This window comes from Podarcis melisellensis (genome assembly GCF_964234715.1).
Source record: "Podarcis melisellensis genome assembly, chromosome: 1".
In the NCBI taxonomy this organism is placed as follows: domain Eukaryota; kingdom Metazoa; phylum Chordata; class Lepidosauria; order Squamata; family Lacertidae; genus Podarcis; species Podarcis melisellensis.
Genome location: NC_138528.1, coordinates 7,804,689 through 7,817,285, shown reverse-complemented (window position 1 = coordinate 7,817,285; position 12,597 = coordinate 7,804,689). Strand labels below are relative to the sequence as shown.

Sequence of the window (12,597 nt, the reverse complement as noted above, 5' to 3'; positions counted from 1 at the left end):
AAGCTTATACCCAGAACATACTTAGTTAGCCTCTAAGGTGCTATTGAACATTTTTTTATGGATCGCTATGATGACACTGCCCATGAAAAAGAGGGCATGTCCTGGAAAAAGAGGACAATTGGCAACCCTAAATTCTGATTCTTTTTGCTGTGGCATTAGCTACCCTCCCAGTTTGGTGCCATCTGCAAATCTGATGAGCATTCCCATTGCTCATCAGAGCTTCCTCCCTATACATTTCTAAAATATTGTGGTCTGATCTTCCCACCAGCCTCTCAGACCTAGAGGCTGTCAGCAGCACAGCTGGTACAGAGGTGGTGACCTCACAGAAGACCAGGTAAGTAAAAGAGGGTAATGTACTCATGACCTCATAGAGCCCATGGGGGAGGGGGATAAGTTGTTCCTCCCAAATAGCTACCCAGTAAAAGGAAGCCACTGAGACTCTCCCATCAAATACTGGGAGTTGATGAAGTGGATAATTTAAGAAGAATTAAAATCAAAGGACCCTGTCAGGGTGAGTGAGGAGCCAAGCAAAGACCTCTCCCCTCCTTTCAATTCCCTCCTCCAAACGACCCCTGGGCTGGTTATGGATGTGGGAAAACACATTAGCTCCAACATGACAAAACCTCCTGGTTTTCTCCTTCCATGTTTCCCAATGAACTGTATTTCTTAAGAAACCAAACTAAACCCGGAAAGAGAAAGTGTGTTTTGACATGCAGTGTCCTAACACTCCGACCGACTTTCCCGAGAAGTCTTGATTTTTCACAGTCAATATAATCTTTTATTTTAGACACCTATACAACAGGAAGCACCATTTTCAAAATACTCACTTTTTCTAGTCTTTCTAGCAACATATTCACATATGGTTTTTGTCATCTGAGTGCCACACTTTTATTTTTCCAATTCATTAGTATTCTTTTGCCGTGGTAAAGGCATGGAATGTCCACTCATATTGTCCTTTCGTAAGGTTCCATTTCCTGGGTATATAATTCAAAAGGATATTTTACACTGTAAATGTAAGATTATTCCGTACAGTTTTGTTGATAGTTTCTGTTACCTTCTGCCAAAAATCTTTCAATATAGGACAATGAAAAAAACACATAGGTTTTGGGAAAACATTGTACTGATTGCACCTCCAACAGTTAGATACCTTCGATAGCCCTTTTTTAAACAAACATAATGGGGCCCAGTATATTCAAAATTTTATTTTTTGTTGTATGAACCTCAATTTAAGGTACAGAGATCCCCTGTTAAGGCACTTAAAAGAGTTTCCCACTGTGAGGTGAAAATTGAGGTCTCTAATTCTTTATCCCATCCCTCCCGCAGTACGTGTATATCAAATTGATTTATATATGTTGATGGCCGTTATTTGCTGCATAAGAATGAATCAACTGCTTTCTTATCTCTGGGGTCTCTGAGGCTGTAAAAGTAGCTGTTCCGTAGATGGTGGTTAGCAATATCAGGAGATATTGCCATTGTAGGTAGTCTGTATTTGTCTCTTCAAAAGGAATATGTATAAAATACATCCTCTTCATTTATCAGCTGGTCTAACATTAATATACTCAAATTCATCCACCTCTTCCATACAACCATTTCTTTCCCGATTTTTAAAGATGGGTTTCCCCACAAAGTCATTTTGTCATGGGAGAAGATGTCAAATGTATATTTTTTGGACATGTGATGGCATATTGTTCAAATTGATGTTATTGTTTCAATAGTACCTTAACGTATTTAGACCTGAGTGCCACCCATCTTTCTTGCAGTGCTATGTAGGAATATTCTAAGGTACCCAATCTGGACAGTTATTTTCAGTTGTGGGTCTCCAGAATTGTGTACCTGACAGTAAATATGCTTGGTGATACACGTCTTAATCTGGGATCCCAAATCCTCCTTTTTTATGAATTCTTGGAACTGAAGAGCCCCAAATGCATTTTCTAAACAAAGATTTAATATTGTGAAAGTATTTGCTCGGTATATGAATTGGAACTTCTCTTAAGATATAAACTAGTCTAGGTATTATGTTCAGTTTGATAGCATTGACCTTTCTCCACAGGGTCAGGTTCAATAACTGCCATCTCTTGATATCCATTGATAAGTCATGATACATTTCATTGATGTTTAAAAATACTAATTTAGATAAACCTTGTGGTATTAACAGCGGCGGAGCGTGGGTTGTCAGCACCCGGGGCAAGGCAAGTAATTTGCGCCCCCTAACCCGGGGCAAGGCAAGTAATTTGCGCCCCCTAACCCCTAACCTGCCGCCGCTGCCAGCTTCTTCTTCCTGCTGCCTGGTCTGGTCTGGTGTGGTTCTCTCCCGCGCTCAGCGCTGCGCTGGGCGGCCGCTGCAGCGTCCCTCCCCCAGATAGTCCCTCGCTCTCTCTCTGCACCGCACGCCTGGCACCCACCCCGTCCACAGTGGGCGCCGACCCGGCGGCTGGGATTGGATTCGCACAGCCAGCACTGCAGTGAGAGTGAGTGAGCCAGGTAGGGGCAGAGAGCTGCGAGTGCGAGCGCGCCCCCCCAGATGTTGCACCCGGTGCGGCCGGCCCCCCTGCACCTCCCACGCTATGCCACTGGGTATTAACAACACACGGTTGACTCATGTTCAGCTTGTGGTCCACCAAGACCCGTGGATCCTTTTCACATGTACTGCTACTTAGCCATGTGTCCCCCATCTTCTATTTATGCATCTGGTCCTTCCTGCCTAAGTGCAGAACCTTCCCTGTTGAAATTCATTTCATTAGCTTGGGTCCAGCTATGGAGAGTGCCCAGCTATGGGGCTGTACTGTTGAGTCTGGGTCAAGACAAATAAGGACTCGCTTACTAACCTATAGTCGCTCTTGTGTCTGCTTCTTCCTTGGCCCTCATTCCCACACAGAACAACATGCATGTGAGCAGGGCACAGGGCGTCCTACTGCTGGCTGGCCTCTTAACTTACGTCGTGATGGGTGCCTTCGTCTTTGAGCTTCTGGAGAACGATCACCACAAAAAAGTAGAAGAGGCAACGTTTCACATGAAGGAGGAATTTTTTTTGAACTACACCGCTCTCACCCCAGAAGAGGTGGAGTTATTCATACAGGTAAGGTATTACTTTAGCAAGACTGAAAGGGATGACCATGGCATGACACCAGAGGTTAGGAGGTCAGAAAGTATATATGGGGGAATACAGTTTAGGAGGTGGGAATTGAGGTGGGGACAGAATCAATGACCAGCATAGAGCCTTCCTTCTGCATGTGGAATGTTATCCCCGTGGAGGATTAGGCAAATTGATGGAGTGTATGTTTTTGGAGGAAGGAGAGAAACACTAGTTTTGAACTTGAGATATAAACAATACAACTTCTGACAGTGTTGCCATCAGTACTATTTTTCTTGGAAAAACGGTGCTGGGAGATCTTGGAACCAGTGGCGTAGCGTGGGTTGTCAGTACCCGGGGCAAGGCAAGTAATTTGCGCCCCCTAACCTGTGGATTTGCGCCCCCTAACCCATGGATTTGCGCCCCCTAACCCGTGAATTTGCGCCGCCTAAACCTAACCCCCAGATGTTGCACCCGGTGCGGCCGGCCCCCCCTGCACCCCCCACGCTACGCCACTGCTTGGAACTCACCATGAACACCTCCTTCCTTCTCCGATAAATGCAATGCTGCCCACTTGAGAGGTGACGGAACTGAGTTCCAGAGAGTTCCGGCTAAAAAAAGCCCTAGTTGCCATCCTGACAAGTCAAGACTCGTCTTTAAGTCTTGTGTAAGGTGTGTAAGGAGTCTACTTTATCACTAAGTTTTGAGGGTGAAACCGCTGCATCACTTTCAACGACTCAAACATAAATCACGGTTTTCACTGGGAAAGCTTGGTGCAAACCACAAGCAGCGGCCTCGGTCCAGTATACCTGAAGGAGCATCTCCACCACCAACGTTCTGCCCGGACACTGAGGTCCAGTGCCGAGGGCCTTCTGGCGGTTCCCTCACTGCAAGGAGCCAAGTTACAGGGAACCAGGCAGAGGGCCTTCTCGGTAGTGGCACCCATGCTGTGGAACGCCCTCCCACCAGATGTCAAAGAGAAAAATAAGTACCAAACTTTTAGAAGACATCTGGAGGCAGCCCTGATTAGGGAAGCTTTTAATGTTTAATAGGTTATTGTATTTTAGTATTTTGTTGGAAGCCGCCCAGAGTGGCTGGGGAAACCCAGCCAGATGGGCGGGGTTATAATAATAATAATAATAATAATAATAATAATAATAATAATAATTGTTATTATTATTATTATTATTATTATTATTATTATTATTATTATTAGCTCTCCTTGGGGTGTGGACCTTTGCCTGGAAAGAGTGGAGGAAAAGTTGAGTGTTCATAACCCCTATGCCTACCAGTTAGTGGGGGTGACAAGTGAAGGGAGGGCTGTTGCGGAGGAAAGATCTTGTTTGTGGGCTTCCCATGAACATTGGGCTGGCCACTGGGGGAAGAACATGCTGGACTGATCTAGAAGAACGTCCCTTGTGAAAGCATCGTGATTTGGCTAGTGGTATCTGGTGATAATCAGAGGAGGGGCTATTCCTATTGTTGGAATATTCAAACTGAGTCTTGCATTCAATTGCAGAAACTGGTAAAAGCTGTTCGGTCGGGAATAGATCCAGTAGGAACCCATCCTCATGAAAAACACAGCAGCTGGGATTTCACTCATTCTTTCTTCTTCGTGGGCACTATGTTATCCACAATTGGTAATTTGGTTCTTTCTTTCTTTCTTTAAATAATATTTATTAAATTCCCATTTTAACAATCCAATCAAACCATAGTATGTATTCCAAATTATACAAATCATCCAGTAATCGAACAGTTCCAATATTATGCCTAATTATAAATTTTGAGCTGACTTCCCATGCTTCGAGATCTGAGGGAATCCTAATCACCTCGTCGTTCTGCTGCTTTTCATAATCATTACAATAATTCCCATAATTCATTCTGATGTTAATCATTACTTTCAACAGCCTCTGCGTTCATTCTGCAAGTGAGTTGTTAAGTGAAAACAATATATTTCTGTGTGGGTTTTATGTCCCCCCCCTTCTTCTTTATGCTCCCAATCTGTAATCCAAGCTTCCCCTCTGTAAATTCACATCCTCTCTTCTCAAGCTGGTGTTTCTGCCAAATCAGTCCAGGAGACTTCCTGCCATATTGACACGCAGTCCAAATAGAATCAAATCAGGGCGTCTTCCCTATGTTTTTCCTTAACCAGCTGCTATTCAAACATTAGCTTTTCTCAGAGGTGGTTTACCAAGTAAATCTGTAAATACAAGTATCGAAGAGTAAAATATTAGAGGTTTACACCCCCCAGCGGCGTAGCGTTGGTTGTACCTGGGGCAAGGCAAGTAATTTGCGCCCCCTAACCCGGGGCAAGGCAAGTAATTTGCGCCCCCTAACCCCTAACCTGCCGCCGCTGCCAGCTTCTTCTTGCTGCTGCCTGGGTTGGTCTGGTGTGGTTCTCTCCCGCGCTCAGCGCTGCGCTGGGCGGCCGCTGCACTGTCCCTCCCCCAGATAGCCCCTCGCTCTCTCTCCGCACCGCATGCCTGGCACCCACCCCCTCCACAGTGGGCGGCGACCCAGCGGCTCGGATCGGATTCGCACAGCCAGCACTGTGTAGGGGCAGAGAGCTGCGAGTGTGAGCGCGCCCCCCCAGATGTTGCGCCCGGTGCAGCCGGCCCCCCTGCACCCCCACACTACGCCACTGCACTCCCCCTCCTGCAGCTATACAATTTGATTCAGCTAGCTGGTCAATCTACTTTCAGTTTCCCTCCTGTCTCCCTGCCAAATTAATGCTGCGTAACAAATCTCCCAGGCAAATATCCAGAACTCTTTGGCATCTCTCCAGTTGTTAATGAGAAGTCGCTTCTACTCCAATATAATAAATCAGGGAGAATTTTGATCTTCTTCCAGGAAACCAAGAGTCAAAAACCTTGATTCCCCCCCCCCCAGTAATTTCCACACAGTTAGTAATTATTAGAGTTGTTAAAACCTTCTTATATCAACAAATACAAAATTTGTAATCTCGCTTGCTTTCATAAAAAAATCCGCTAGTCGTTCCTTCCAGAGGGGATTTGCCAAATGTTATCACGTAGGCAAATATCGAAGTAAAGTAAATAAAGGCTCACACCCACTTTCTGTTCCGTCAGACTGGCACCTCAGATGATAATCCCTTTTCCATTCAAGTCTTCTAAGTCGTCAGAGACTGAATTAATTGTTTAAATCCAAATTTTCATCTTAAGAAATGGGGACTTGTTGCTCGTGGAGACAGCTTCAGAGAGTGACAGAATTGGGGGGGGGGGCGTTCCATCCAGCACCCCCCCAGCCCCATATTCCTTCCGGATTTGGGACCAGGTGTTGGGCGACCGCAGATGAGACTGCTCCCTCCGGCCCTGGAGGGGTTTAGGAGGCTGATTACTCCCATCTCAGCCTCTAATTGCCCGTGTGAAATGGAGACGATGGAATTTTCAGCCATCTTCCGTAGCAACTAGCCGGAAGTGACAATAGGTAATTTGGTTCTGGCTGGCTTCTCCCCGAAAATAATATGCAGGGCATCCGACTGGTCTTGCTCAGATAAACTGTGTTAAGCTGCAGGGTTTGCTTTTGTTCTTTCATCATCCTTCAAATCTCATCTTTGCATAGGATTGCCACCTCTTTCCAGTAAGCTACAAAACACACAAAAAACTACACACCCTTTTTGTCTGGATGAATTCCTTCAGTGCAGAAAACCATGCACTGAATGAGTGGGAGAACCTACCCTGTTAGCACTGTCTAATCCAGAGCTTTCCAAACTTTCCATGTTGGTGACACACTCGTGGTTAAACTAATTCTTTTCCATCCTTCGCGCGACACATCTACAAACTGCAGCTGAAACACTAATGTGCTGTGACATACAGTTTGGAAAGCTCTGGTTAAGCTTTCTGGTGCGAAGCACAATTCTACTATTCTACGATTCTATGAATTGCCAGATGCTTGGTGGTTTTTCCCTTTGAGTTCAATTCCACCTGTACACAAGATCCTTTCTCTCTCTATCTCTGCTGTTGATCAATATTTCCCCCCAAAGAGTTTTAAAGAATTCTGGTCTTTCTCTGATACATTTTCATTCCCCATTCTGTGCATCTCATCTGTGAGCTCTTGCAATTGTTCATCCAATAATTGTGGGATGATGCCAACAATCAATGTCTTTGCCATAATGAGTTCTGTTCATCTCTCCCTTAGCAGCCTCTGCTTTGAAAACCTGTGTCTGTCCCTTTAAGTAAACAGTGCATTCCATTCCAATGGTTTGAGGTTGAATCCTGACAAGACCGAAGTATTTTTTTCTGCGCAACAGGGGAAGCCACCCAGAATGGCAGGGGCAACCCAGTCAGATGGGCGACACATAAATATTAAATTAAAGTTACAGATAGGTAGCCGTGTTGGTCTGCCATAGTCAAAACAAAAAAAAATTCCTTCCAGTAGCACCTTAAAGACCAACTAAGTTAGTTCTTGGTATGAGCTTTCGTGTGCATGCATCTGAAGAAGTGTGCATGCACACAAAAGCTCATACCAAGAACTAACTTAGTTGGTCTTTAAGGTGCTACTGGAAGGAATTTTTTTTTTGTATTAAATTAAAATTATATTATTACTATTCCCATACTAGTGGATTCAATCTTTTATAAGCAGCACCAGGATGGAGAGTTAAATTAATATAAGATTAAGATTTTAAGCTAACAAGGTTATCCTTATCCGTTGGTAAACGTTATTGATCATCGATAATTTAAGATAAGCTTTTTGCTTTGTTTTTCAGCCTCTTAATTAATGACTCTTCTTACATCAGCAGCCAATTTGCATTTTGGATAAGAATTAATTAACAAGAATTAAGTAGTATATAGATCAGCCAAGTCTTAATTGAGTCCAATCTCAAAAGAAGCTAAAATGGAGGTTTTGCTGAGCAGATGCTCGGAAGGCTTACTCTGAGGGCTATTATGGGGTATCTGGGCACAATGGTGGTTCCTCTGTCTGATACGCTCCTTGCTTGCCCTATTTCATCACCAAAGACATATCATCAAATACATTTCTAAATTTATCCCAAAATAAATATTTTGTGATTCATTTTTTAATCCAATAACTGTATCACAAATTTTGAAGAACTGAAAAACCTGAAGGTTTCAATTCACAGGCCAGTCCTGGGCACACAGATCAGGTCAGGTCACACTAGAATTGAGAGAAATCCAATTCCTAGAGCATTTACAAGTCTTTTGGGGCTTGGGAATTGTAACTGATTTTAGCCATTGTTATGTGCCAGTGTGGTTGCTCGAGAGCGAAGAGGCAAGTCTTCCACTGGTCTTTTCCAGGCTTTATTATCGGTACAAAAACATTTACAGTGCAGAGCGTCACAAGTCCATGTCTGCTCAGTCGCTAGCAGAATCTGGGAGTGGGCAGTCCTTAAACTTTCCCCAGCATAAACTTTGACCCTCATCCTTCTCCTCCCCTCTCTGCACGTAAACCGACTGCGCAGAGAGGGCATTAGCAAAGGGGGACTTGCCTCCCCCCGCTTTGCTCAGGCTCGGTGTTGCGGCTCTCTCTAACATCTTCCGATCCCTGCATCCCCTCCCCACTGGAGGCGGGGCTTCCCTCCTCGCTGGAGGAAGAGCTGCTTCGCACGATCTTTGGAGGCTCCCTGTAACCCAACTGCCCTTCCATCTCTCGCCGCTGAGCTGATTGCAGTTCCCTGACAGCCATGATGGGGACAAATGGAGGAACTCCGCTCTCTCCTCACTGCAGATGAACCTACATTTGTTTTCATTGCCACGGAAATGCAGTGAACTCCTGATTCACGTTACAAATATATTATCAATCATTTGGTGTGTTTTTTAAAGGGTTGCCATGATGAGTCTCCATTTCACCCAATGTTTCACGAGGTCTCCAAAGTCATACCTGCACACTTGGCCTCTTCCATTGCATCTCAGGTCAGTTCTTCCACAGTGGGCCTGTCCGGTCCAAGGAACAGGAGGGAGAGACTTGAAGCTCCCACATAATTATCCTAACACCAAGTGCATCGGCATAAAGGAGGTCGGTGAGTGCAGTACATAAAATAAATACATTGGGCTGTATTCAAGGCTGCCATTTTGGTTGTGCACAGACCTCTGCTTCCACAATGAAACTGACCCCTCTTCTCCTCTCTGTACCCCTCTGAGCATCCTCAATGTCGGCTCCAGAGGGTATGGGGATCCTCTGAAGCAGATTTGGGGGTTGTACAGGAGAGAGGAAAGGAAGGAACAGTCAGTCTCAATGTACATGCTGCATTCCACTGGAAACAACCCTTCGTAGGGACCCTGCTCTGTAACTTCTCTTGTTGTTGTTTAGTCGTGTCCGACTCTTCGTGACCCCATGGACCAAAGCACACCAGGCACTCCTGTCTTCCACTGCCTCCCACAGTTTGGTCAGACTCATGTTTGTAGCTTCGAGAACACTGTCCCACCATCTTGTCCTCTGTCATCCCCTTCTCCTTGTGCCCTCCATCTTTCCCAACATCAGGGTCTTTTCCAGGGAATCTTCTCTTCTCATGAGGTGGCCAAAGTATTGGAGCCTCAGCATCACGATCTGTCCTTCCAGTGAGCACTCAGGGCTAATTTCCTTAAGAATGGATGCGTTTAATCTTTTTGCAGTTCATGGGACTCTCAAGAGTCTCCTCCAGCACCATAATTCAAAAGCATCAATTCTTTGGCAATCAGCCTTCTTTATGGTCCAGCTCTCACTTCCATACTAACTTCTCTAGGTACGGTAATTGGCAGATCGACAGTTGTTGACCTCCTTTGCAGCACATTTTTCATCTTTCAACAGGCTATGGAAACCTCTGTCCCCAAACGAAAGAAGGTCAGCTCTTTTGTGTTATTTTTGCTCTCTTTGGAATCCCCTTCAACCTCCTCTGCTTGAATTATATTGGCTCTTCAGTCTCAGGAATCTGCGAAAGCTGTGCAGAGAAACTGTCTGGGAAAGAAAACAAGGTAATTCAGTTACTTTATCTGGAGATGATTTCTAATCTTACCACTCACAAGACTGAGGCCGACATAGACTACTGCTACACTCGGGTCCTGTATGCAGGTTTCCTGTGGACATCTAGCCAGCTTCAATGAGAACAGGATCCTCGACTAGATGCGCCCTTGCCTGATCCAGCAGGGCTCTTCTTCTATTATATTGCATATACATATGCATATCTGATTAGGAAGACAAGACTAAATTAGACATGTGCATTATGCCCTCTAATTAAGCGAGGAAGATTAATGCTTGCTCTGCCTTCAAATAGGAATGAATGTAACCACCATAGAGCTCAACCACCAAAAATTGTGACATCAGCGGGAAACTGTGCTCCAGATGAAGTCTAACTAGGGTGGAATTATTATTATTTATCTGTTAATGCAGCCTAAAATCACAGTGCATGGCTGTAGCTCAAGAGAACTGAGCTTTGTTGCATGAGAACTGCCTTTTTTCCTTTCCTTTCCCTTTGCTTTATTTTTCAGAAATCAGCAAGATACGTTTTCGTGTTCGTGGGTGCGGGAATTCTAATGTTTCTTATTTTGCCAGCGTTCTTCTTTCAATGGATGGAGGGCTGGAATTATAGTGAAGCTATCTATTTTACATTTATTACACTCAGCACCATTGGTTTTGGAGACTATCTAATAGGTAAGGCTTTCAAAATACTTTCATATTGTGGGCTTAACAGGTTCTACAGATAATACTAGGTCATTTGTGGCCTCAAGGTACAGGTGGCAACCAATCTGTTGTACTGAAGAATATGAAAGCTCAGATCAGGTTTCATCCAAAACGATGGCTTGCAATGATTATAATTTGGAACCCAAACCATATTTTAAGCTTCTCAAGAACAGATGACCAAGGGTCTGGAAACCAAGCTATATGAGGAGTGATTGAAGGAGCTGGGTATTTTTATTCTGGAAAAGAGGGGACTGGGGGAGATATGAGAAACATCTTCAAATATCTCAAGGGCTGTCACATGGAAGAGGGAGTATGCTTGTTTTCTCCTGCTCTGGAGGGGAGAACTTATACCAATGGAGATTTGAACTAAACATCAGGAAGAACTTTCTGACAGTAAGAGCTGTTCAGCAGTGGAACAAACTCCCATGAGATGTGGTGGACTCTCTTTCCTTGAAGGATTTTAAGCAGAGGTTGTCATTTTTCATGGATGCTTTCCTTAAGATTCCTGTGTTGCAGTGCGTTGGGCTAGTTTCAGCAAACATGAAAGAAAGAAAATGCTTTCCTGGACAGTGATTTTGCACAATTCTCATAGCTAGCAACTGCCACAACTGCTGCCTGTGACCAACAACTGGAGCAAACTGTAGCCAACAAAATAAACTAGAATCTTTCTCGTGTAAAACTCAGAGTGCTGGTGCTGACCTTTAAAGCCCTAAACGGCCTCAGGCCTGTATACCTGAAGGAGCGTCTCCACCCCCATCATTCAGTTGGACACTGAGGTCCAGCTCTGAGAGCCTTCTGGCGGTTCCCCCCCTGTGGGAAGTGAGATTACAGGGAACCAGGCAGAGGGCCTTCTCAGTGGTGGCACCCTCCCTGTTGAACACCCTCCCTTCAGATGTCAAGGAGATAAAGAATTACACAACCTTTAGAAGACATCTGAAGGCAGTCCTGTATAGGGGAGTTCTTAATGTTGTATGTTTTATAATGTTTTGATATATGCTGGAAGCCTCCCAGAGAGGCTGGGAAAACCCAGTGAGATGGGTGGGGTAAAAATAATAAATTATTTTTATTGCACAGAATTTTGCTTAATGGTTGCCACCAATTTGATTTTAATTAATTTTTATAATGAAATGTTTTTAGAATGTTGGATTATTAACTGTTGTTAGCCGCCCTGAGCCCGGCTTCGGCTGGGGAGGGCGGGATATAAATAAAATTTATTATTATTATTATTATTATTATTATTATTATTATTAATCAGGAAGTTATAGGATGTGCACCAATTGGAAATGTGGTAGCACAACCAGGCTCAAACAGCATCATGAGCCCAAACCACCATGAATAGGCAATAATAAGGACATTGGCAGTTTCCTGTGTTCGTCTTCCCACAATTCAGTGGTAGAAATGTGTTTTTAAATGTACGGTGTGAAAATGACCTAATGAGGTTTGGATAAAGTTGGCGGGTCCTTTAAATCTCCATCACCTCCTCACACATTATTGTTGCTTTTCTCTGTGTCTCCAGGGATGAAGCATGACAGAACCTATTTTCCGGGCTACCAGATGCTTGCAGCCGTTTGGATCGTCGTTGGTCTGGCCTGGTTAGCTGTGCTGTTTGAACTGGTATCTTCATTCCTGGCACCTGTGGATCCAAAAGCAAGCTCACAAAAAGACAGCAGAGGGTAAAAATAACACCGTCCCAAAGGAGTCAGTCTGCTACATGTCCACTGGAGAAGAATTTATCATTTCATTCAGGTGGAGACTGACATAAAAATCAGTTGCACTCAAGGACTTCGGTTGAGCTTTTTATAATTTTATGCCATTGTGACAGCCTGCTGATTCCTTAAAAACTCACTCGTTGCTCTTTAGGTTATGCAGTTCCTAATAAACTGTGAAATAGCCGGGTA

The 12,597-nt window shown here is 44.3% G+C and overlaps 1 protein-coding gene across 1 annotated transcript; it reads left to right on the top strand.

Moving 5' to 3' along the window:
• The first annotated feature begins 373 nt into the window (after nt 1–373).
• LOC309372078 (potassium channel, subfamily K, member 16-like) lies at nt 374–12,478 on the top strand. Its single transcript, XM_081915313.1, has 6 exons — nt 374–511; nt 2,876–3,076; nt 4,590–4,710; nt 9,830–9,993; nt 10,507–10,669; nt 12,216–12,478. Exons 2-6 carry the CDS (start codon nt 2,882–2,884, stop codon nt 12,374–12,376), a joined length of 804 nt encoding a protein of 267 aa, XP_081771439.1. The 5' UTR covers nt 374–511; nt 2,876–2,881; the 3' UTR covers nt 12,377–12,478.
• Nucleotides 12,479–12,597: the final 119 nt, after the last annotated feature.